We start from the raw sequence: 25,065 nt of genomic DNA, 5'->3' as shown, positions 1-25,065 counted from the left end.
ATTCCTGTGGGTGTGGACCTGTAGTAAGTAGGGCCTTTTGATGAGGTTCCTTCAGTTAAGGCCTGGCCCAGGGTGGGTCTTAATCCTCTTATTGGAGTCCCTTATAAGATAATGAAATCCACACAAAGAGAGAAAGCCATGGAAGGAAGAAGCTGGAAGCAACACAGCCTGGAAGAGGAGGGAGACCAGCAGATGCCACCAAGGACCTTGTAGTGTGACAGAGGAGGCTAGGGTCACTGGCAGCCGGTCTTCAGGAGGAAGGTACCATCTTGATGGTGCCTTGATTTGGACCTTTCCAAGGCTCAGAACCATGAACTTGTACACTAATAAATCCCCACTGTAAAAGCCAACCCATTTCTGGTATATTGCTTTCGGCATCCTAGTGGACCAGAACAATTGTGTGTGTGTGCAGGCATGCTTTTGTGCACAGATACGAGTATAAGAGGAACATGAACCTGTATGTGTGTATGCATGCATGTTTGTGTGTATGTATTTCAGACTTCATATGTGTGTGCATGTGGATATCATCATGTGTGTACATGCATGTGTATGTGTGTATTTGGGTTGTGTATGTGCATGCATGCATGTCCATGTGTGTTTGTGTGTTCATGGGCATGTGTGAGAATCATGTTTGTGTATGTATCTGTCTATGTACATGCAGTGTGTGTGTATTTGCAATGTATGCATATGTACGTGTGAGCATGAATATGTGTGTTTGGATGTGTGGTGTGTGCACATATGCATGTGTATGTGCCTTTGTTTGTATTTGGGCATCTATATGTGTGTGCATGTGTTTGTGTGTGTGAATGTGTGTGGTGTGTGAGTGTGTTTGAAGTGTGCAGGAAGTTGCTCATTTGTGAGTGGCTCTGTGAGGGTGCTTGTGGGTATCTGTGGGCAAGTACATTTTTCCCCTCTCGAAAAAAAATGTTTACGAACAAGAAGAAAGGAAAAGCATATTTAGAGCCCCCTCGACACAGCACCAGCCAGTGGAGCACAGGAACACACGAGATGGACGTCACACAGCAAAAATTAGCCATCATCTCCGCTGCACAAAACTGAGTGGCCATTTGAAACCTGCAAGTCACAGCATCAGAGGACGGGGAGCCCGACAAGCGCGGCTCAGGCGTGGAGGAAAGACATGGCCAAGCCCGATGTCCAGCATGCTCCAGCTCAGCGCAGGGGGAGAAGGGCCTCCCAGAGTGGCAGGGGCACCTGCTCATTGGCCGGCAGCTGCCTCCTCCCCGAGGTGGAATCCTGAGCCCCGTGCCCACCCGGGAACTGGGCAGGAGCCCTCTCCCCGGCCACAGCCATGGGGCCCTGCTGAGCGCGGCCAGCGGGGACCTGCTCGACTGTGACTTTTGGTGCCGGGTCTGCGAGTGTGGGAGGCCCTCCGCACCTGGGCCGAACTCTGCTCTCACCTGTAAAGCAAGGGGTGACTGCCCACTGCCAGCATCCCATGGCTTTAGGGAGCCCCATGGGATTTCAGGGGTGGAGCTCACCCTAAGGAGAGGCCTGGCAGGGCACAGTCAGGGTTTCTAAGAATCAGTGGTGAGAAGAGGCTGCTTGGAGGTGGTGTCCCCCAGAGAAGGTGTCCCCACAGCTGCTTCCTTGCCTGAGTCCCCTTGAGTGTTCGTTCTGGGGCAGCTTGTCCTGAAAGGAAGAGTCGAGGGAACACAGCCCTGAGCGCATCCTCACAAGCCTGTTCCATGTTGTCCTTGCAGAAAGCCCTGATATCAAGGTGCATGGAAGAGGCTTTGCGAATGCCCTGAATAAGGACATTATTTGCAGATTCAAGTTCAGCAGAACCAAGTTCAAAGGTAAGTACCTGCCCAGATGCCTCTGAGTCCCGAGTGACCCCACAGCACGTGTTGCTTCTGAGACGCCTAGCCTTGCCTGTCCTTGCTGGCCTCTTTCAGTAGACACAGTAGGGTCAGAGGTAGCATGCCACACAGGGTCAGATGGGTGAGGGGCCTGGCCCCCTCCCACCCTGACCAGAAACAGACCCCAGGCACCTGGAGCAGGGCTGAGCTCCGCCTCACAGGGAGTCCTCCCCAGGGCCAAGATGGAGGCCACAGGTGGCTCTGGGGGCATGGGCAGCCAGCCTGGGCCCTGCGCCCTGCCTGGGCCACTGGCCCCTGCAGGGAAGGTGGCTCATCCTGAGCTGAGACAAGGAGCCCCGGCCAGGCCTGCGCTCCAGAGTCTGAGGCCCAGGCCCCAGGGCCTTGGCTCCTGAGCCTGTTTTCTTTCCTATAACATGGGCCATGGTCGTGGCAAGATCTCGTAGTAGAGGGGGAGGTGCCCTTGAGGCCATAATAATTGTGTGAAAATGTAAGAAGCAGCCTATTACTTGGCAGGACTGAGGTGCCAGGCACGTGGCCGAGGGTGAGCAGCCTTAGGAAGCAGAGGGCCTGGCAGGTGGCCCCTGGGGAGCTGGGGCTGGGTGGGCCTTCCCCAGAGCCTGGGCTGCTGGGCGGCCCTCAGCACCCTCTGCCTGCCAGCTCCTCACTGCCTCCGGTTGTTATGGTTGCATTTTCCTGGGCCAGTGCCTTGCCCAGCCACCTGGTAGACCCAGAACTGCTCCCTTCTCCAGCACTGGTGGGCATCTGCTCCTCTAGGTGGGCAGAGCACAGGGAGGACCTTGGCGCTGGCTCTCCACCCAGGAGAGTGCTGTTCCCCTTTACCTGCCCTTCCCCAGCGTGGGTGGACCCGAGCCCCCCAGTGCTGATAGCCAAAACCATGGAGGGTGCCTTCTAGTTCACCTAGAAGAGAGTTTCTGGTGCAGGCGGAGCCCACCTGACGGCCCTGGAAATGCTTCTGGGTCCTTCCCAAGAGGGCTGGGGGTTCCTGTGCCCCCTCGGGGGTCCCTGGTGTCCCCTCTGAGTCAGTGCTGGGTGCCGGGCACCCAGTCACACCACATGGGCAGAGCCACAGCATGTGGCACATCGTGAGCAGCTCTGATGTGTTGAGAATTTGTCTTGTTCCTTCCAATCATGTTTTCCTCTTATTAAAACACCTGGGAAAACTTTTGGAAAACTGAGAAATGAGAAGAAAAATTTAATAGCCAGTGTGGCCCCCTGTTCCACAAGTTTTGTCTTTCATATGTTGTTTTCACGACAGGGGAAAGGCCTGTGAATTCGGGTGATGAGCTCATTCTAGGCAGCCCCTCCCTCCTGATCTGCCCACCTTGCCCCTCACACAGCCGTCTTGGCCATGAGCCATCTTGGCTGTGACTTGGCAGCACCTGCAGTGCCCTGCACTTCCTGCCCCTGACCTTGGACATGCTGTGGTCATCCACTCCCTGGGGCTCTGTTTTCCAGTGAATCCCAACCTTCCCACATTGCCTCAGCACCTACTTTGGAGATGAGTTTCCAGATCTGTCCAGATCACCAGTTTCTTGGCTCCTCTGACAATTGAGATGGGCCAACACGCCCGTCCCCATGGAAATGAACCGTTTTGTTGAGAAGAGCCCTGATCCGTGGTGGAAAAGAGAAAAACAATCACAATTGTTAAAGATTCTTAATTATAAGATTGATGTGGCCACAGGGAAGTAGAGGAAAGAATAGAGAATAAAACATTACCCTGATCCCAAACCCAAGTAACTATTGTTTCCAGTCTCAAATGCAGCATAGTGAAATTTACTTTCCTAAATTTATGGAAGAAAAACAGACTGAACTGGAATCAAAGAAACTGTAATCCCCTACAGATATTTCTTCATGAGACCTATGAGTTTCTAAAATTAATGAAGTGGTTAGGGCCATAACTGAGGGTTCTGTTTCATTTTTGATCCATGTGTTTTAAAAATTAAGTTACTCAGGAAATAACACCTGGATGCCAGTCCCATCAAAATTAGTGAGCATTTCTAAACTGATAACACACTTAGTTTTTTTTTAAACAATTCTATTTTATTGAATCATATTAATAAAGCATAAATCCTTCCAAAGGATATAATCATTGGTATTCATTATAATCACATAGTTGTTCCATTCATCACTTCAATCATTTTTGGAGCATTTTCATCATTCCAATAACAGCAATAACAATAATAATAAACAAACAACAAACAAACCAAACTCAACACCTCTCAATCTATGCTTCTCCTGCCATACACATAGCTGTTCTGCTCTTTGTCTAGTATGTTTGCATTTACAGTGTGCATGCAGTATCACACATATTCATATTTTACATGAGGTTTCACTGTTATACAATCCCATGTTACATTTTTTAGCTTTCTTTCTAGTAATAAACATTACCTTAAACGTACCCCTTCAACCACTGTCATAGCCATATAATAGCTCTGCTAGTTAAAAATACCATGATGTGTTCTCACCTGTTCCACATTTTCTGTCTTTAGCATGTACTATTTTCACAATAGTACGTGCTAAAGACATTTATTTCCAAAGATTTACAAACAACCTTTTTACCAATTCTGTACAAATTAACCCTCAGCTCTCTATTCTCTAACCTCATTCTATTTTCTGGTGACCTATATTTTAATTATTAACTCCATGAGTTTACATAATACATTTTGTTCATAATAGTGCAGCCATACTGTATTTGTCCTTTTGTGTCTGGTTTACTTCACTCATCATAATGTCCTCCAGGTTCTTCCATGTTGTCACATGCTTCATGACTTCATTTCTTCTTAAAGCTGCTTAATATTTCATCATGTGTACACACCACAATTTGTTAATCCATTCATCAGTTGATGGACACCGGGGTTGTTTCCAGCTTTTGGCCATCATGAATAATGCTATGAACATGCATCTATTCTTGTCACTGCTCTCAGTTCTTCTGGGTATACACCCAGTAGTGGTATTGCCAGGTCACATGGCAAATCTATATTTGACTTCTTTAGAAACTGCCAAACAGTCCTCCACAGTGGCTATACCATTCTACATCTCCACCAACAGTGAATAAGCATTCCTATCTCTCCACATCCTCTCCAACGCTTTCAATTTTCAGACTTTCTAATAACGGCCAGTGTAACAGGTATGAAATAATATTTCATTGTAGTTTTGATTTACATTACCTTAATCACTAGTGCTGTATAACATTTTTTCATGTTTCTTTGACATTTTTATTTCTTCTTTGGACAATTGTCTTTTCAAGTCTTTTGTCCATTTTTTCATTAGGTAGTTTGCCTTTCTATTGCTGAGTTATATGATCTCTTTATATAGCATGTATATTAAACCTTGATCAGATATGTGATTGCCAACTATTTTCTACCATTGAGTCAGCTGCCTTTTTACCCTTTGGACAAAATCCTTTGAGGTACAAAAGTGTTTAATTTTGAGGAGGTCCCATTTATCTTTATTTTCTTTTGTTGGTCATGCTTTTGGTGTAAAGTTTATGAAAATACATCCTATCACAATATCTTGTAGATGCCTTCCTACATTTTCTTCTTTCTGTCTTTCTTTATTTATTAATTTTAACAATGGGGCATCATTAACTTTACTGACAAAGATTTTCTTACAGCTTCATTGAGACATAATTCACATTCCATAAAGTTAAATGTTAAAAAAGGTACAATTCAGTGATTTTTAGTACATTCACAGAGTTGTGCATCCATCACCACTATCAAATTCCAGAACAATTTATTTTGGGAATTTTATGGTTCTCGCTTTTATATTTATGTCCTTGATCCATTTTGATTTAATTTTTTAAAATAAGGTGTGAGATAGAGATCCTCTTTCTTTTTTTGGATATGGATATCCAGTTCTTCCAGCACCATTTATTAAAGAGACTGTTCTGGCTCAGCTGGGAGGACTTGAGTGCTTGTCAAAAGCCCCTTGCCTATAGATCTGAGGATCTATTTCTGAGTTCTTGATTCATTGGTTAATCTGTCTGTCTTTATGCCAGTACCATGTTTTTAGTGATGTAGCTAAGTGTATGCTTCAAGTCAGGAAGTGAGAGTCCTCCAATTTTGCTCTTCTTTTTAAAGACATTTTTGGTTACTGAGGGCCCCTTACTCCTCCAAATAAATTTGATAATTGGCTTTTCCATTTCTGAGAAGATCAAAAGGGTGCCAGGATTTTTAATGTAGTGTTGAATCTGTAAATCAGTTTGGGTAGAATTGACATCCTAACGATATTTAGTCTTCCAATCCAGGAACACAGAATGTCCTTACATTTATTGAAGTCTTTGGTTTCTTGTAGCAATATTCTAGTCTTTTGAATATAGATCCTTTATGTCCTTGGTTAAGTTTATTCCCAAATATTTGATTCTTTCAGTTGCAAATATGGAATTTGTTTTCTCGCTTCCTCCTCAGATTCCACATCAGTAGTGTATAGAAATGCTATTGCCTTTTGGGTATTAATCTTGTGTCCTGCCACTTTGCTGAACTTGTGTTTTAGTTCTAATAGCTGTGTTGTGGAATTTCCAGGAATTTCTGGAAATAGGATCATATCATCAGCAAATAGTGAAAGTTTTACTTCTTCCTTTCCTATTTGGGTCCCTTTTATTTCTTTATCTAGCCTAATTGTTCTAGATAGAACTTCTAGCACAATGTTGAATAACAGTGATGGCAATGGGCATCCTTGTCTTGTCAGTGATCTCAGCAGGAAAGCTTTCAATCTTTCATCGTTGAATACAATGCTAACTAGTTTTTTCACTTATGTGTTTTACCATTTTGAGAAATCTTTCTTCTATTCCTATCGTTTGGAGTATTTTCTATCAAGAAAATGTGCTACATTTTTTCAAATGCCTTTTCTGCATCATTCAAAGGGATCGTGTAATTTTTCTTCTTCAATTTATCAATGTGGTTTATTACACTAATTTTCTTGTGTTGACTCACCCTTGCATACCTGGGATAAAACCCACTTGATCATGGCATATAATCTTATTTTTTAAAATAAAGATTTATTTATTTATTTGTTTGTTTATTTATTTTTAACTTGCTCCCAGATGGCTCCCTTGTCTGTCTGCTCATTGTGCTTGCTGTGTCTGCTCATCTTCTCTAGGAGGCACCAGGAACTGAACCCAGGACCTCCCATGGAAGCAAGTGCCCAAAGCCCTGAGACACATCCACTCCCTGCTGGCTGTGGTGTCTGCTCATTGTGGTGGTTGAGACTTCTGCTGATTATGGTGTCTGCTGATTGTGGCAGTCTGCTTGTTGCAGCGGTTGCAGTATCTGCTTGTTACAGCGGTTTCATCTGCTCTTGCGGTGCCTGCTTGTTGCAGCATCAGCTCTCTGTGGTGTCTTCTTTAGGAAGCACTGGAAATCAAACCCAATTTGTTTAGTTCCTCATTGATTTCTTTTAACATTATTTTGTAGTTCTCTGCATGTAATTCCTGTACTTCTTTGGTTAAATTGATTCCTGGGTATTAGACTCTTTTTCTTGCTATTGTAAATGGAATTTCCCCCCTGATTTCCTCTTTGGATTATTTAATATTAGTGTACAGAAACATTGATTTTTGCATGTTGATCTTATATCCTGCTACTTTGCTGAACTCATTTATTGTTTCAAGTAACTTTGTGATAGACATTTCAGAATATTCTGAATATAGCATCATGTCATCACAAATAGTGAGGGTTTTACTTCCTCTTTCCCTTTTGGATGTCTTTTTTTTTTTTTTTTTTACTTCTCTTGTCTAATGGCTTTGGCTAGAACTCTGGCACAATGTTGAATAACAATGGTGACAGTGGGCATCCTTGTCTTGTTCTTGATCTTGGAGGGAAAGCTTTCAAACTTTCCCAGTTAAGTACAGTGTTGACTGTGAGTTTTTCATATATGCCTTTTGAGGGATTTTCCTTTTACTCTTAACTTTCAAAGTGTTTTTTTAATCCAGAAAGGATACTGGATTTTGTTGAATGCCTTTTCTGCATTAATTGAGATGATCATGTGGTTTTTTTTCCTTTCAATTTCTTAATGTGTATTACATTGATTGATTTCTTATGTTGAACCGCCCTTGCATACTAGTAATAAATCCCACTTGGTTATGATCTATAAGTCTTTTGATATATTAGATTCTATTGGCAAGTATTTTGTTGAGAACGTTTTGCATCTATATTGATTAGAGATTGGTCTGTAATTTTCTTTTCTTGCAGTGTCTTTATCCGGTTTTGGTATTGGGATGATGCTGGCTTCATAAAATATGTTGAGTAATTTTCCCTTCTCTTCAATTTTTTGGAAGAATTTAAACAGGATTGGTGTTAATTCTTCTCAGAATGCTTGGTAGAATTCACCTGTGAAGTCATCTAGTCCTGGACTTTTCTTCATTAGGAGTTTTTTGATGACTGATTCAATATCTTCAAATGTGATTTAAGTTCTTGTATTTCTCGTAGCTTCAGTGTAGGTTGTTTATACATTTCTAGGAATTTGTCCATTTCATCGAGGTTGTCTAGTTTGTTCGCATACTATATTTTCTTATAATCCTTTTTATTTCTGCAGGGTCATAGCTGCATCTCTTTCCTTTCTGGTTTTGTTTATTTGCATCTTCTCTCTTCTTTGTTAGTCTAGCTAGGGGTTTGTCAGTTTTATTGATCTCAAAGAACCAGCTTTTCATTTTGTTGATTTTCTCTATTTTTTTATTCTCAATTTCATTTATTTCTGCTCTAATCTTTATTATTCCCTTCCTTCTGTTTGCTTTGGGAGTGGTTTGATGTTCTTTTTCTAGTTTCTCCAGTTCAGCCTGTTCTGACTTTTGCTCTTTCTTCTTTTTAATATGGGTGTTTAGGGCTATAAATTTCCCCTCTCCAGACTGTCTTCAATGTATCGCATAACTTTTGATAAGTTGTGTTCTCATTTTCCTTTGTCTCAATATGTTTACTGACTTGACTTGCAATTTCTTCTTTTTTTTAAACGACTCTTTTTCTTTTTTTAAGATTTATTTTATTTATGTCTCTCCCCTTCTTCGCCCCCGTCTGCTCTCTGTGTCCACTGGCACCCTTGGTGGCACCTGGAAACTGCATCTCTTTTTGGTTATGTCATTTTACTGCATCAACTCTCCTTGTGTGCAGTGACACTCCTGGGTGGGCTGTGCTTTTTTCATGCAGGGTGGCTCTCCTTGTGCATGGGGCACCCCCATGCAGGGCCGTCCTGCGCGGCATGGCACTCCTTGTGTGCAGCAGCTCTGTGCATGGGCCAGCTCACCGCATGTGTCAGGAGGCCCTGGGTATCAAACCCTGGACACTCCCATATGGTAGCCAGACACTTTATCAGTTGAGCCATGTCTGCTTCCCGCAATTTCTTCTTTATCTCATTGAATATTTAGGAGTGTTGCTTAGCTTCCACACATTTGTGAATTTACCTAGTTCCTGTCTATTATTGATTTGAAGTTTCATTCCATTATGATCTGAGAAGGTGCTTTGTATAATTTCAGTCTCTTTGTATTTTTTGAGAAATGTATTGTGATCTACCATGTGGTCTATCCTGGAGAAAGATCCACGTGCACTTGGGAAGAATTATAACCCACTGAGTTTGGGTGCAACATTCTGCATATGTCTGTCAGACCTAACTCATATTGTTCAAGTTCTCTGTTTCCTTGTTGATCTTCTAACTGTTCTATCTAATCATATGACTAGTGTGCCAAAGTCTCCAACTGTTATGGTAGAGGTGTCTATTTCTCCCTTCTGTTTTGTCAGAGTTTGCCTCATGTATTTTGGGGCACCCTGGCTAGGTGCATAGACATTTATGACTGTTATTTCTTACTGGTGGATTGTTCCTTATATTAATATATAATGGTCTTCTCTATCTCTTATAACTTTTTTTGCAATTCAAGTCAGTTTTGTCCAATATAGCTACCTCTGCTCTTTTTTTGGTTACTGTTTGTGTGAAGCATCTTTTTCCAACCTTTCACTTTCAGCTAGTTTGTATCCCTGGGTCTAAGGTGAAACTCTAGTAAGCAATATATGGATGGTTCTCTTTTAAAAAAAAAAATCCATTCTGTCACCTATATCTTTTGACTGGGGAGTTTAATCCATTCACATTCAATAATGCTACTGTACATACATTATTTACTTATACCATTTTATTCTTTGGTTTTCATATATCAAAGATTTGTTTTCATCTGTCCTTTTACTCTTTTGGTTATCTTTTCTGCTATTCCTTCTTCTATCCTGTTTTCCAAACCTCTCTCTCCTGTCTTTTCCTTTCAGGCTGTAACTCTTTCTTTAATATTTTCTGCAAAGGTGGATCCTTTTTGTTTTTTAATGAATTATCTTAGTTTCTATTTGTTTGTGAATGTTTTACCCTGGCCTTCATATTTGAGGGACAATTTTGCTGCATAAAGGATTCTCAGCTGGCAGTTTTTCTCTTTCAGTATCCTATTTGTATCATATCATACTGCTGTCTTCTTGCCTCCATGGTTTCTGATGAGAAATCTGCACTAGGTCTTACTGGGTGTTCCTTGTATGTGATGATTTGCTTCTCCCTTGCTGCTCTCAGAATTTTCTCTGTATCTTTGACATTTGACATTCTGAGTAGTATGACTCTTGCAGTGGGTCTATTCAGATTTATTCTGATTGAGATACACTGAGCTTCTTGGACATGTAAGTTCATTTCTTTTGTGTGAGTTGGGAAATTTTCAGCTATTATATCCTCAAATATTCTTTCAGCCCCTTTTCCCTTCTCTTCTCCTTCTGGAATTCCCTTGACACGTATGTTGTTGCATTTCATGTTATCATTCAACTCTGAGGCCCTGCTCTATTTTTTCCATTCTTTTCTTTCTTTCTTCTTTTTTCTCTTCAGTTTCAGCGTTCTGTCTTCTATATGACTTATTCTTTCTCCAGTCATTTTGAATCTACTGTTGTATGCCTCTAATGTGGTTTTGATCTTACCTATTTTGTCTTTCATTCCCATGAGCTCTGTTACATTTCTGTTCAGGTTTTTAAATTCTTCTTTGTGTTAGCTCAGTATCTTCTATTGTAATATTATTTTTATTTTTAAAGAAGCTTTGGATTACATAAATGTCACATAAAAATTATAGGGAATTCCCATATGTCCCATCCTCTCCCCCGTCCACATTTTCCCACCTTAACAACATCTTTCATTAGTGTGGTACATTTGTTACAATTGAAGAACACATACTGAAGCATTGCTACTACCCGTGGATTATATTTACATTATAGTTTTTAACCTCTGTCCTGCACAATCTTATAGGTTATGACAAAATATATAATGGCCTATACCAATCACTGCAGTGTCATGCAGAACAATTACAATGTCCTGAAAATACCCACTATTGCACCTATTTTCCCTCTCTGTCCCTTCAGAAACTCTGGCGGCCACTGATTAGTGTTTTCTTGATATTCTTTATGTCTTTGGATGCCTTGTCTTTCAAGTCATTAATTTGATTTTGGAAATTTATGTTCATCACATTGATTAATTGTCTCAAATCTTCTGTCTCTTCTGGAGTTTTGATATATTCCTTTTCTTGGGCCATTTCTAACATTTTCTTACTATGGCTTGTAATTTTTGATATCCAGGCATCTGATTAGGGTGGTGAGTTTACTCAGATGCTAAATTTTTTCCTCTTTCATAGGGCTTTAATGGCAAGAGGCTATGTGTTACTGCTATTCTTTGATTTTTGGTTCAATCTGTTCTGAGTCTCTGGGATTGTCCTGGTTAGTTGATCAAATTGAGCTATGAACCCAGTAATGGGGAGCAGACCTGCTTCCTAGGGCCTTGTGGAGGGAGATTGTAAAGGCCAAAAAAGCCTCTCTTTCTTATTTAATTTTAATTTTCTCACATGCAAATCCTTGGTCACCCAGCAGATGGCGATCTTTGTTAACCCTCTTTCAATGCCCAGTTGAAGTGTGTTGCTGCAACATCGACTGGATCATTGTGACAAAGTTTCCTGTCTGGAGGCTAATAGCTTTGTAATTGACACTTTCTCAGGGGCAGTTCTCCAAACTTTGCTGGCTGCCCCCTCTCATTTCCCAGGTGGGAAGTAATTTCTCTCCCCTTTGTGACCTCAAAAACCAGTCCTGGTCAGTAGAGAGGGAGATTGAGAGAGTTGGATCTCTTTAATCTCTTGCTGACTCTTAAGACAAACAATGGTGTGGCCCCATCTGGCTTGGAAGGGCCCATGGGACACAGCAGACCAAATTTGTGTGTCAAAACCTGGGTCAGCCTTAGGCTGTGTCCTTCTCTCTCACTTTTTCTGGGGAGGTAGATCCCTAGGGCCCCATTTGTAGCCATCAATCCAGAGGCCTGAGAATTCAAAAGTTTTTATATTGTGGGGAAAGGTGCTGGCATTTGCAGCTATGGCTTTTAATGCATAGTTTTGTAGACACAATTATTTTCCCTTGCCCCTTTCTCTTCTGGGCAGTGTCCAGCCATCCCCTCATGTCCTAAACCCTAGAAGATTATTTTCCCAAGCTGTTTATGTCTGCCGTCTAGATATTTTTTAAGGAAAGAAGAGAGTCCAGTGTGTTTTTAGTCAGCCATCTTTCTGGAAGTTCTAATGTATTTTTAAAAATATTATTTATTATTATTGTTATAATTATTTATCAGTTGTATTGGTGTATATCATTCATACATGAACACACATAAACAGTGTGTAGTAAAAGTTGTGAACTTACAAAACAAACATGTATGACATTATACAGAGTCCCATATATCACCCCACCCCATATATCACCCCACCCCACATCTTGCATTTTTCTGAAATATTTGTTACAAATTATGAGAGTATCATCAAAATATTACTACTAACCATAGTCCATATCTTATATTTGGTGTATTTCCCCCCAAACCCACCTTATTATTATTATTATTATTTTAATTTGATAAACTGCTTTTGTCTGTTATTTTTATTTTATTTTTATCCCCCCACCCTTATGGCTTTTTGCATACTGTCTGCTCTCTGTGTCCGTATGCTGCACATTCGTCTGTGTTTGTATGTATTTATTTTATTTCCCTTCCCCCCTTGTGGATTGCTTGCTGTCTGTTCTCTGTGTCCATTTGCTGCACGTTCTTCTGTGTTTCTGCTTGTCTTCCTTTATTTTTTTGTTGTGTCATCTTGCTGAGTCAGCTCTCCACACTGCTTGTGGGCTGGGTGGCTCTCCGCAGCATGCAGGTGAGACTGCCTTCACAAGGAGGCCCCAGGATGCGAACCCAGGGCCTCCCATATGGTAGATTGGAGCACAACTATTGTGCCACAGCCGCTTCCCCCTATTATTATTTTTTAATATATATTTATTACAGAAGTTGTGCACCTATAAAACAATCATGCGTATGTGTAAAATTGCCATACAACAGCCCTTCACCCTTCACCAACACCACACCGTAGTGAAACATTTGTTACAGATTATGAGAAAATATCATTAGACCATTACCACCAACTATGGTCCATAGTGTACATTTGGCATACTTTTTTCTTATTCCTTCATGATCAACATAGTAATCTTTGGCATAGATGCAAGAATATTACATTATTCCTGCTAACCACAGTCCATAGGTCACAGCAGTTGTATTTATTCCATGCTTCTCCACATTTCCACCACCCTGTAATAGTGATGTACATCTGTTCTTGCTCACAGAAGGACACTCTTTCATCTGTACCATCAACAATTCTCTTCCACCTCTGGGTTCACTGTGTTATTTAGTCCCTAGATTAAGCTCTAGCTTTCTTTCAATTGACATTTACATCCCTGGATCACCCTTTCCAGCCACATTCCCATTTATAAACCAGCTGTTATTCACTATAATATGTTACCATCAACTCTGTCCATTTCCGTGCTTTAACGGTCAAGTTAATTAAAAATTCTACATACGTTAATCATCAGTACTCCTTCTCAGACCTCCTCGTAACTCCTGATAATCTGTCCTCTAGGGTTTAACTCCATGAATTTATTCTTCATATTTCGTTCATATTAGTGAGACCATGCAAGATTTGTCCGTTTGTGTCTGGCTTACTTCACTTAGCATAATGTCTTCAAGATTCATCCATATTATCATTGGTGTCCCAATTTCATTTCTTCTTAATGCAGCGTAGTATTCCATCATATGTATATACCACATTTTGTTTGCCATTCATTGGCTGTTGGAAACTTGGGTTATTTCCATCTTTTGGCAATTGTGAATAATGCTGCTATGAACATTGGTGTGCCACATGTTCTTCTGTTTGTGCCACAGATTTCAGTTCTTCTGGATATATTCCTAGTAAAGGAATTACTGGATCATATGGCGGTTCTATATGTAACTTCCTGAGGAAGAGCCAAACTGTCTTCCACAGAGGCTGCACCATTTACAACCCCACCAACAGTGAAGGAGTGTTCCTATTTCTCCACATCTTCTGCAGCACTTGTTTTGTTTTGTTTTTTAAATTATGGCGATTTTATGTGGTGTAAGATGAGATCTCATTGTCGTTTTGATTTACATTTCTCTAGTAGCTAGTGATATGGAACACTTTTTCATGTGCTTTTTGGCCATTTGTATTTCCTCTTTGGAGAAAAGTCCATCTAAATCTTTTGCCCATTGTTAAGTTGGATTGCTTGTTTTTTTTTATTGTTGTTGTATGCTCTCTTTTATTTAGAATGGAAATCAAGCCCTTATCAGATATGTGGTTTCCAAATATTTTCTCCCATTTAGTGGGATGCCTTTTCACCTTCTTAATGAAGTCGTTTGCATCACAGACGTGTTTGAGTTTGAGGAGGTCCCATATATCTATGTTTTCTTTTGTGGCTCATGCTTTTGGTATAAGGTTTAAGAATCTACCACCTACCACCAGGTCTTGAAGATGTTTTCCTACATATTCTTTTAGGAGCTTTATGGTTCTTGCATTTATATTTAGGTCTTTAATCCATTTTGAGTTAATTTTTGTATAAGGCATGATATAAGGGTCCCTTTTCTTTCTTTTGACTATGTATATCTAATTCTCCCAGCACCATTTGTTTAATAGACTGCTCTGCCCCAGCTGGGTGGGTTGGATAGGCTTGCCAAAAATTACTTGACCATAGATATGAAGGTCTATTTCCAAACCATCAGTTTGGATTCACTGGTATATGTGTCTGTCTTTATGCCAGTACCATGCTATTTTTTTTTTTAACCATTGTAGCTATGTAATGTGATTTAAAATCTGGAAGAGAGGGTCCTCCAGCTTTGCTTTTCCTTTTCAAGATGTTTCTGCCTAATTGGAACCCCATTACCTTACCAAATAAATTCAATAATTGTGTTTTCCATATGTTTAAAAAATGCTGGTGAAATTTGTATTGGGATTGCATTGACTCTATATCAAATTGTGTAGAATTGATGTCTTAATGACATTTAGTCTTCCAATATATAAGCTTGGAATATTCTACCATTTATTTAGGTCTTTTTAAAAATTTCTTTTCACAATGCATTGTAGTTTTTTGAATGCAAGGGCTCTACATCCTTGGTTAAAATTATTTTTATATATCTGATTCTTTTAATCACTAATGTAAACGAAATTTTTTTCCTGACTTCCTCCTCAGACTGCACATTATTAGCGTATAGAAACATCACTGATGTTTTTGTGCATTGCGGGTTGCTTATTGGTATAGCATGCTGATTGATTTTCTTGTGCTGAACCACCCTTGCATCCCTGGTATAAAACCCACTTTATCATGATGAATAAGTTTTTAAATATGTTGTTGGATTCACTTAGCAAGTATTTTGTTGAGGATTTCTGTACCTGTATTCATTAGGGAAATGGGTCTGCAATTTAAAAAATTTTTGTAATATCTACATCTGGCTTTGGTATTAGGGTGATATTGGCTTCATAGAATGAGTTTGGTAGCGTTCCTTCTTATTCCATTTTTTGGAAAGAGCTTGAGTAAGATTGGTATTAATCATCTTTGAATGCTTGGTAGAACTCACCTGTGAAACCATCTGGTCCTGGGCTTGTCATTTTGGGAGTTGTTTGATGACTGTTTCAATCTCTTTACCTGTGATTGGTTTGTCGAGGTCTTCTATATCTTCTAGGGTCAGTGTAGGTTGTTCATACATTCCTGGGAATTTTTCCATTTCATCTACATTGTCTAGTTTTTTGGTGTACAGTTGTTCATAGTATCCTCTTACGATATCTTTTATTTCTGTGGGATCAGTAGTAATGTCCCCATTTTCATTTTTTATTTCATTTATTTGCATCTTCACTCTTTTTTTCCTTGTCAGTCTAGCTAAGGCTTTGTTGATTTTGTTAATCTTCTCAAAGAACCAATTATGAGTTTTGTTAATTTTCTCTATTGCTTTTTGTTCTCCATTTCATTTATTTCTCTTCTGATAGTTGTTATTTCATTACTTCTACTTGCTTTGGGATTAGTTTGCTGTTGTTTTATTCTTCATTTTAGCTCTTTCTCCTTTTTTAGTGTAAGCATTGAGTGCCATCAATTTCCCTTTCAACACTGCCTTCACTGCTTCTCATATGTTCTGATATATTGTGCTCTTGTTTTCTTTTGTTTTGAGATATTTTTTGTTTTCTATTGAAATTTCTTCTTTGGCCCACTGATTATATAAGAGTGTGTTGTTTAATTTCCATATATTTGTGAATGTACCCTTTTTCCACCTCTTGCTGATTTTCAGCTTTATTCCATTAAGATCAGAGAAGGTGCATTGTATAATTTCTATCTTGTTGAATGTATTGAGATCTGCTTTTGCAGAGTTAAAATGGCAGCTACTGGCTGCTTTCCAACTTGAACAGGTTCAAACTTTAACTGTTTTTAGGGTTATATTTTAGCCAGCCGTATTTACTAATCACTACGTGAATTCAGGGGCCAACTATCTCTTCCTCCACCATTTTTGGTAAATGGAGCTTCCAACTCCAGCCATGGAATAGCCCTTGAGGCAGCTTCTCCACCAGTGGAGAATGGACACTGGCCTCCATAGTGTAGAGTGCTCTACTCATGAATCTTCTCTGCAGATGGTAGGTCTCCTCCTTCCATTCTTTCAAGGATGTTGCAGGATGCTCATCTGCTCTCCTAGGGCCCCCAAGCAGGTGCTTTACATAGTTCTGGGAGATCACCAACTGCCTTGTAGGATGAGCTAACTCTCAGAGCACCCTACTCTGCTGCAATCTTGCACCTCCTCCCTCTAATGTATTTTTTTTCTAATTTTTCATACTTTATTCCCTGTATGAATAGGTTAAGAAAGTAGAATTTCCCCAAGCACTGATTTATAGATAATGTGAAAAAGCAGCACACAAAACAAAACATTCAGTTTCACAGATAGTTACATTCAATGATCACTTAAAATGCAATTTCAACTCTCATTTTAAGCTAAGTGCAATAATAATTTAATACAAGATAGTTAAATACACACACAACCTGTATATCCTGAACTACAAGTGGTTTCTGTGGCCACATATGCTTTTAGGCAAGTACACATTTCCACAATGAACAAGTACTAACAAATATATTAATAAAACACTACCCCAAATGCTTATCCTGCCATCAGCTTTTTAAGCAATGCCATTCATGCTACTGAAAGCATTTCTTTTTAGAAGATTTAAGCTGACTTGGGAAACTCAGTTGTAAAGCTTGACAAACAGAATGTATAAACCCCAAAGATTTTAAATTAAAAAAGCCTACCAACACTGAGGCATTTACATGAAACTTAGTTTCTCAAAAAACAAAACACTCTTGCTATCTGAAGAAAATTAAAACAAATGACCACTTAAGACACTTAAGCATTCTCTAAAAATACTGTATTTTCCTATATAATCATCTACTTAAGAAAAACACAAACCAGTTCACTTCATTAGTAATATCAGAGTTTTGTCTAGAAACTTAAGAAAATATAAAAAACATGTCTCAGCTATCACAGGATCAAAGGTGCCATTACTTGTCACATATAAAACAGCCACAATATAGCCTACAATGACAAAAAAGGACACCTAACATATAAGTACTACTTCATCATCTAGTCAAAAGTCAGAAGGAATTACATGAATTGCAAGGTACTTTAACTTATATATGATCATTAAAACCCAATGGCAATATAAAGACAGGCAATTAAGACTCAAAAGCTCTAAAATTGAAGACAGGAAAATAAAGGCTGAAACCTGTATGTTTCTCCAGCTTTCATTTTCATGGTTAGATATCCAGACCTTACTATAGGAAATATGCAGTTACTATATATATTTGACCCAGAAGATAAGGAAGCTTTAAGAAGTACAAAAAGGATCAAGATCCATAGTTTGTGTGATCAAATGCTTTTCTAGCTTGTTTCAATTCTTCATTCATAGTAAGTATTTAACCCTAGCAAACTTCCTTGGGTCCTTTCGAATCAAGAAGGTGATATATTCAACTTGTACTCGACCTTGTCTTCCAATTGACATTGCCTTGTGAGTCATCTCAGTGATGACCTCTATGACAAGGTCTTCAAGAATATCCACTGACTCAGTATAAGGATTCTGGTCATCCCCAAATCCATACATCATACACTGTAGTTCCTTAGAAAAAAGTCTCTATTACTCTGTCCACCTTCTGCACCTCCTCCAATTTCTTCATTTTCTTCCTCAAATGTGGGGCCTTCCTCTTCATCTTTCTATTTTTAATTTCATCCATTGTGTCTTTAATTCCCATTAGCTCTGTTACTTTTCTTTGCAGTCTCAAATTGGTCTTTATGCTCACTCAGTGTCTTCTTAATACTCTTTATCCCTTTAGTCATATTTTCTTTCAATTCTTGGAAGTGATTTAGGAGTGTTGCATGATTATCATTCATTAATTTTCTTAAATCTTGTATATCTTCAGGATATTTGGTCGGTTCCTTTGGCTGGGCCATGTCTTCCTGCTTCCTAATATGGCTTGTAATTTTTCGCTCATGTCTAGGCATCTGAATAGGTCAATCAATTTGCTCTGATAGCCAATTTCTTCTGTTGCCTGTTTGCCTCCTCCCCCCCCCCCACCGCCCCAGCTCTTCTTTGATACTTGGTTCACCTTATTCTGAGTCTTTAAAATTACCCAGCTTAAGTTATCAAAACTGGGCCAGGGATTCACTAATGGTGTGCAGATTTTCTCCCAGGAGTTGGGGTTAAGAGAGTCCTTAAAGCAGTTTTTGTCCATGCAATTTCCAGACCATCCAGCACATGGTGTTTCTTGGAAAACCTTTCCGTGGAAGTGTTTCTTTCAATCTCTACTTTCCTGTGTGGTGCAGTCAGAGCTGAAACTCACAGCAGGCTTTGCTGGCTGAATTCATGGAAGAGAAGCCTTCTGATGCCCCTTCCCTTTTCCCTTGAAACAGCTGACAGGGAGGAGGACATCTGTTCCCCCCGCACTGGGCTGCAGGGAGCCAGGGCTTTTACCCCAGCTTAATATCTTGGGATGGGGGAGGGGAGCCCTTCCCAGCCATGGTGGGCATTTGATAGCTCAGGTTTGTTGTTTTGGGTTCTTCATCTCTCTGTCCCTTGCCCTCCTGGGAGTTGCATAGCACTGTCCTGGTCATTGACTCCCAAAGCAGGTCCCTAGGACAGCTTTTGGCCCTTTCTCCATTGTTTTTGTGAGAGAGTTGAGCCCTGCCTGCCTACTCCAATGCCATCTTCCTGGAACTCAACTAGCCTAGTTGAAATGAAAACATTCCACAAGAACCACCCCTGTGAGGTGGCTGGCCTGCCACCTCCAGGGTCCTTCTGCTGGAGAGGGCAGCACTCCCAGCAGCTCTGAGCACAGCCCTCATGGGCTGCAGGTGGTGGCAGACCCAGCCTCCATCCTGCAGAAAGACAGTGGATGCTGCTGCTCACCCTCCTCCCCGGGCGCAGCTGGGCCCGGGCCTTGGAAAGCAAAGGTCCTGCTCCTCCAGCCTGGGGGATGACTGTGAGGCCAAGCCCCGCTCAGAGGGTGGCTTTGCAGTGCCCTTCACCCGAGTCCAGGGGCCAGTGAGTGTGCAGGCTGCAGACTGAGAGGTGCCCCCATAGCTGTGGGCCTGCACTCAGCCTCCTGTGCCCCAGTCCCAAACCCCACAGTAACCAAAGGCTAAAGGAAAGCCAAAGCATCCAAAATCCCCTCCCATGTCAGGCTTCCCCATTGCAGGAAAGGGCACCCCTAGCCACTCAGTCCTCTCCTCCAAAGCTCACGGCCCCCTCGTGCCTCTTTGCTTCCCCCACATCCAGCCACCAAAAGTCCTGCTGCCTTCAAGTCCACACCACCCCGGGATCTGTCAGGCCCTGGCACACTCGCTGTCCTTGGATAAAGCCCACGCTGCCTGTCCTGCTCGCTCCCTTCCTCCCTGCACAAGCGCGAGTAGTTCTGACCTCAGGACCTTGGCACAGGCCCCTCCACAGCCTGGAAGATTCCTCCCTCAGACCTCTCCCTGGTGGCTTCCTCACCTGTTGGGGCTCAGAGCAAGCACTGCCTCCTTGGAGAGGCCTGATTTTTAGTGAAGGTTCAACAGCATACAATTGTTGTGAGAATCGTAGAATGAACTTGAAATACTCATCACCTGCTGTCAGTAATGGCCCACCCATGCCAAGCTGGTGACGTCAGTATCCCCGCTGCCGCTTATTTGAAGCAAATCCCGGACATCATGTCAGTCATCTGCAAATATCGTAATGTCTCCAAATGAGAAATTGTAAAAGATGTTCCAGGCCACCCGTTCTGAAAGGATGTCCCTTCACTTCTGTGCTCTGTGCCTTCCCCATTTTCATTGGCATGCACTTCACACTCCCTGACATTTATTTTGTTCATGGTTATATTTTATGGGATTGCCTCCCCATCCAGTCATGAGAATGTTCCTGCCCTGAGAACGTCTCTCTGCCTGCCTTGTTTCTGTTAAATACCATCGGCTGCCCAGTGCCTGGGGCAAGGCCAGGGATCCCACAATTTCTCTGAGTAGACGATGACCGAAGGAGAGGCTGGCCACCTGCCAGGGTCCACTTGTCTGGCCGAGGGCAGCAGGAGGTGGTGGATGGATGGACATGCACTGACCTTCTGCTGTGGGTTTTCTCTTTTAGATAAAGCAGCAAGCTCTTCTGGAGACAATGTCATAACTTGTCCTGGAGTAGAACCTCAGATACTTGGAAAGTAAGTGCCCTGACCTGGGGACCCTCGTGGCAGGAGACCAGATGGGCAGTGGTTTAGGGGTCCTGGGTGAGGACACCCTCGGCCGGGGCACCCGGGGAGCCCTCTGTACCTACCCTGATGGGTGGTCCTGGGGGTGGGCAGGGATCCGTGTGGCCAGGCTCTGCTGAGGACGGCAGGAGGTGGAGGGTGCATACCTTAGTTTCCCCACTGCTGGGACATCTAGCAAGCCATGGGTTGTCTTGACAAGAGGGATTTCTTGGCTGCCAGTGTTGGGGCTGGAAGCTGGCTCCCTCCAGGGTGGGCAGTGCTCTGGTGCTGGCAGCCGACAATCCTGGGGTCCCGTGGCTCCCCCACCACACGGCCACGTGCTCTCCTCTCTCTGCCGGTTCCCAAGGACTTCCAGCATCTTCTCCTCCAAGTGGCTTTCCCTTGAAAGCCCCGTCACAGCACTAAGGGCAGTCTCATTCCCCTGACTGCAGCATAACGATGTCCTCAGAAGTTCCACTGACGCTGGGTTACACCCCAGGACTGGGTGCAGGTCGTGAACATGGTTTTTTCTGGGGCACACGCTTCAGCCCATCCGGTTCCAAAGGGCTCCTGCCACTCGCCAGAGCTGAGTCCATGTGCCCTGCCCACACAGAGGAGCCCAGGGAGCCCCCCCATTGCTGCCACTCACGTGGCACGTGGCCACACGGCGGGCAGAAAATACCGGGCTCCTGGGGCCAGCCGTGTCCCTCGGGGCCTCTGCGCCAGGCCGACCTCATGCTCTGGGGAAGGAGAGCTTGCCCCATTCTCTCCACTACCCCAGTGCCTTGCTGGCAAAGTCACTGTACCCAGGAGAGCTAGGGGCCAAAGCTCAGCCACAGGGGAGACCTGTTTGTCACCGGCCCACCCCCTCTGTGCTTTAGGCCCATCTTCATTGAAATCAGCCTCAACAAAGGCATAACCTTCATCGCCAACAACCTCAAATTCAGAGGAAAGGACTGCGTGAGTACTGGGTGGGGACACCCCCATCATGGGGCCCATCGGCCCAGCCCTGATGCAGACACACTGGGAGGCAGCTGGCAGCCAGTGTGAGTGGGTGGGGCAGGGGTCCACTAAGACCAGAGTCCAGGCCTGCAGCACCCCTGGCTGTATGGGCCCCAGGGCCCACCCCTCCAGGTCGGGGTTCAGGCAGGGGGATGGGGCAGCCTTCACCACACATGGCATCCATGGCCCTGGGTGCTGCCGATGTGGTCTGGGCATCTGGCCATGGACTCCTGGCCCCCCTGGGGTCCCCCGAGGTGGAGTGCCTGAGGAGAAGAGGAGGCTGAGGGTGGAATGCCTGGGGATGGGAGCTGGGAGTGGGCCACCCAGCCCCATCCCAGCCCTTGGCCACACCTGTTCTCTGGCAGCCAAGGCTGGATGGTGATGGTGGCCTTTCCACAGGGGGAGAATCCTGCTGCCAAACCCACCGAGGGCAAGGCTGGGAACACAAGCAAGGTCAACAGCCAGCGCCCCATTGAGCAAACCCCTGAGAAAGCCCCTGAGATGCCCCAGGAGGCCCCCCAAAAAAACCTCCCTGGAAAGGTCCCCGAGCAGGCCCCTGGAAAGCCGCCTGAGAAGCCCCCCGCAAAGCTCTTCAAGCGTCTTGCAGCCAGAGCCCTCGAGTGGCTTTCCAAGTACCACAGTGGTGATACGTACCGCAGTGGTGATGCGGACAGCAGCAATGAGCGCACTGACCAGGAGGGGACCCCCGAGGGCGAGGGCGGTGGTGAGGAGGCGGAGCCCCGTGGCTTGGAGATCCCCTTACCACCACTTGTTGAAAGCTTCATCAGCACCAGCAGCAGCGGTCCCCGTGGTGGCTGGCGCAGCTGCCCTGCTCTTCCTCCTGCTGCTGTGCTGCTTCTTCTACCTGTGCTGTTGGGTGAGTGCCCCTGCTACGTGAGCAGGCAGGTGAGTGCCCCTGTTACCTGAGCAGGCAGGTGAGTGCCCCTGCTGCCTGAGCAGGCAGGTGAGTGCCCCTGCTGCCTGAGCAGGCAGGTGAGTGCCCCTGCTATGTGAGCAGGCAGGTGAGTGCCCCTGCTGCCTGAGCAGGCACCTGAGTGCCCCTGCTGCCTGAGCAGGCAGGTGAGTGCCCTGCTATGTGAGCAGGCAGGTGAGTGCCCTGCTACGTGAACAGGCAGGTGAGTGCCCCTGCTATGGTTGCATCTCCCAAGACTGACCAAGGCTCAGGCCCCGTCACCCCCTGGAGCCTAGAGGTGCCCTGGCTTCCTGCCCCACCTGCCATGGGGTGCTCACGGGGAGGCTGTGCGTGCTGGGCCAGGCTGCTCCGGTCGGTGCCCACAGCCTTTCTAGAGGTGACCAGAGGCAAGTGTGCAGCAGGGCAGCAGGAGGACAGAGAGGAGTGCTCCTGGGCTAGGAAGGAGGGGACTTTGAGGGCCTGGAGGACCGTCCCGAGGGCTGCAGGAAGGAGGAGGAGAAAGGGGGGGGCAGAGAAGGAGCAGGCGGGTCCCTGCCCAGGGAGCGCTCAAGGGAAAGCCTGTAGGGACCATCCCACAAAGGGCTCTCGGCTTGGGGTGGCCTCAGCCTGCCTGGCCTGCCCCAGCCCTCCAGGGAGGGGCAGTGTCCCCATAAGAAAGGAGGAAACTGAGGCTCAGAGGCAGCCATGCTGGCCACAGCCCCGCAGGCATCAGTCTGTGCCCCATGGCTCTGAGCAGGGTCCCCACCTCTCCCAGGGGCTGAGGCTGAGCCCAAATCACACCCTCCAGCACAGGTTATGTCTTTTTTAAAAATATTTAATTTTAAAGAAGCTTTATATTACATAAATGCTACATAAAAAATATATACATAAGGGATTCCCATAAACCTCACTGTCTCCCCCTCCCACACTTTCCCACATCAATGACAACCTTCCTTAGTGTGGCACATTTGCTAAAATTGATGAACATGTATTGAGGCATTGCTACTAACCATGGACTCTAGTTTACATTACAGTTGACACTCTGTCCTGCACAGTTTCGTAGGTTATGGCAAAATCCATAATGCCCTGTACCCATCATTGCCTTGTCCTGGAGGACAACTCCAATGTCCTGAAATTCCCCTCATGTGACACCTCTTCTTCCCTCCCCCTCCCCTCAGACCCTCTGGTGGCCACTGCCTTTCTATCAATGATAGAAGTTCTTGCATTGCTAGAATAATGTCTATAATAGAATAGTAATAAGTCTACTTTAGTCCAGTGTTCATTCCCCAATCTTGAGGATTTGACGATGGTGATGCAGTTTCTGATTGAGAGGGACCCTGTTTCCCAGGTGGTAGGTTGATGTTACTCTCTTTCTTGCAGTTGCAGACACTCTGCTCTTTGGGATGGGCATTGTCCATCATCATCTCCTTGTTAGTTGTGCTGGATGAGTCCAATGAGCTGGAGAGTAGGTGCTGCAACTCTGCTGAGATTCAGGACCCAACTGGCACATGGATGGACCAAAGATTTTAAGTCTCTGGAACATACATTTAATAAGTAGAGTGCTAATTATATTTCAAATAAAAGGGACAGAGGAGCCTTGTTTAGGGAAACTATTCAAGAGTCTAAGTCTGTTACACTGAGGAGCATAGATTCCAGAGTAAGGCCAGCTGATAGGGTGCCTAACTCCTGAGCTGCTCTGTGCTGCTTTTGGTGTTTGGGTGTCTCTAGCTCTTAGGAGCCCTGCTGTTTGAGGCATTGTTTACCATGGCAGTCAATGGGATCCTGCTGAGCCTGCTGAGATGCACAGAAGTGTAACCTCTGGAATGACCTTCTGATTCACTTTGAAATCTCTTAGCCATAAAAACTCATTTGTTTTGAATATCTCCCCCTTTTGGTCAAGGTCTTTGTCTGCATGCGTTGTTGGTTGGTGTTGGTAATAATCCCTTGGTGCCAGGGGGGCTCATCCACAGGCATCATGTCCCATGCAGGGAAAAGGATAGTGTGTTTATATGCTGAGTTTGGCTTTCAGAGAGGCCACATTTCGGCAACAAGGAAGCATTCAGGAGGTAACTCTTAGGCAATATATAATGTTAGGCTAAGTTTCAAATTCACAGGACAGGTCTGTAAGTACGGTCATCAATATCGAGGGCCTGGCATCATGGTCTCTCCTCCTTCACTAGGCACTGCCCTTGTACTTGGGAGATTC

The 25,065-nt window shown here is 43.8% G+C and overlaps 1 protein-coding gene across 1 annotated transcript in view; it reads left to right on the top strand.

Annotated features, from left to right (window-relative positions):
* LOC131278903 (anthrax toxin receptor-like) overlaps positions 1-24,674 on the top strand; it is a 53,442-nt gene extending 28,768 nt beyond the window's left edge. Inside the window, exons 10-15 of the mRNA XM_071215566.1 lie at positions 1,308-1,432; positions 1,722-1,817; positions 20,848-20,917; positions 21,826-21,904; positions 22,346-22,852; positions 24,588-24,674. Coding sequence (XP_071071667.1) covers positions 1,308-1,432; positions 1,722-1,817; positions 20,848-20,917; positions 21,826-21,904; positions 22,346-22,852; positions 24,588-24,674 — 964 coding nt within the window. The remainder of the gene's footprint in view (positions 1-1,307; positions 1,433-1,721; positions 1,818-20,847; positions 20,918-21,825; positions 21,905-22,345; positions 22,853-24,587) is intronic.
* The last annotated feature ends 391 nt before the right edge of the window (positions 24,675-25,065 follow it).

The sequence above is a fragment of the Dasypus novemcinctus genome, chromosome 6, assembly GCF_030445035.2.
Source record: "Dasypus novemcinctus isolate mDasNov1 chromosome 6, mDasNov1.1.hap2, whole genome shotgun sequence".
In the NCBI taxonomy this organism is placed as follows: domain Eukaryota; kingdom Metazoa; phylum Chordata; class Mammalia; order Cingulata; family Dasypodidae; genus Dasypus; species Dasypus novemcinctus.
Note: the sequence above shows the minus strand (reverse complement) of the source record. Positions and strands in the feature narration are given on the sequence as shown.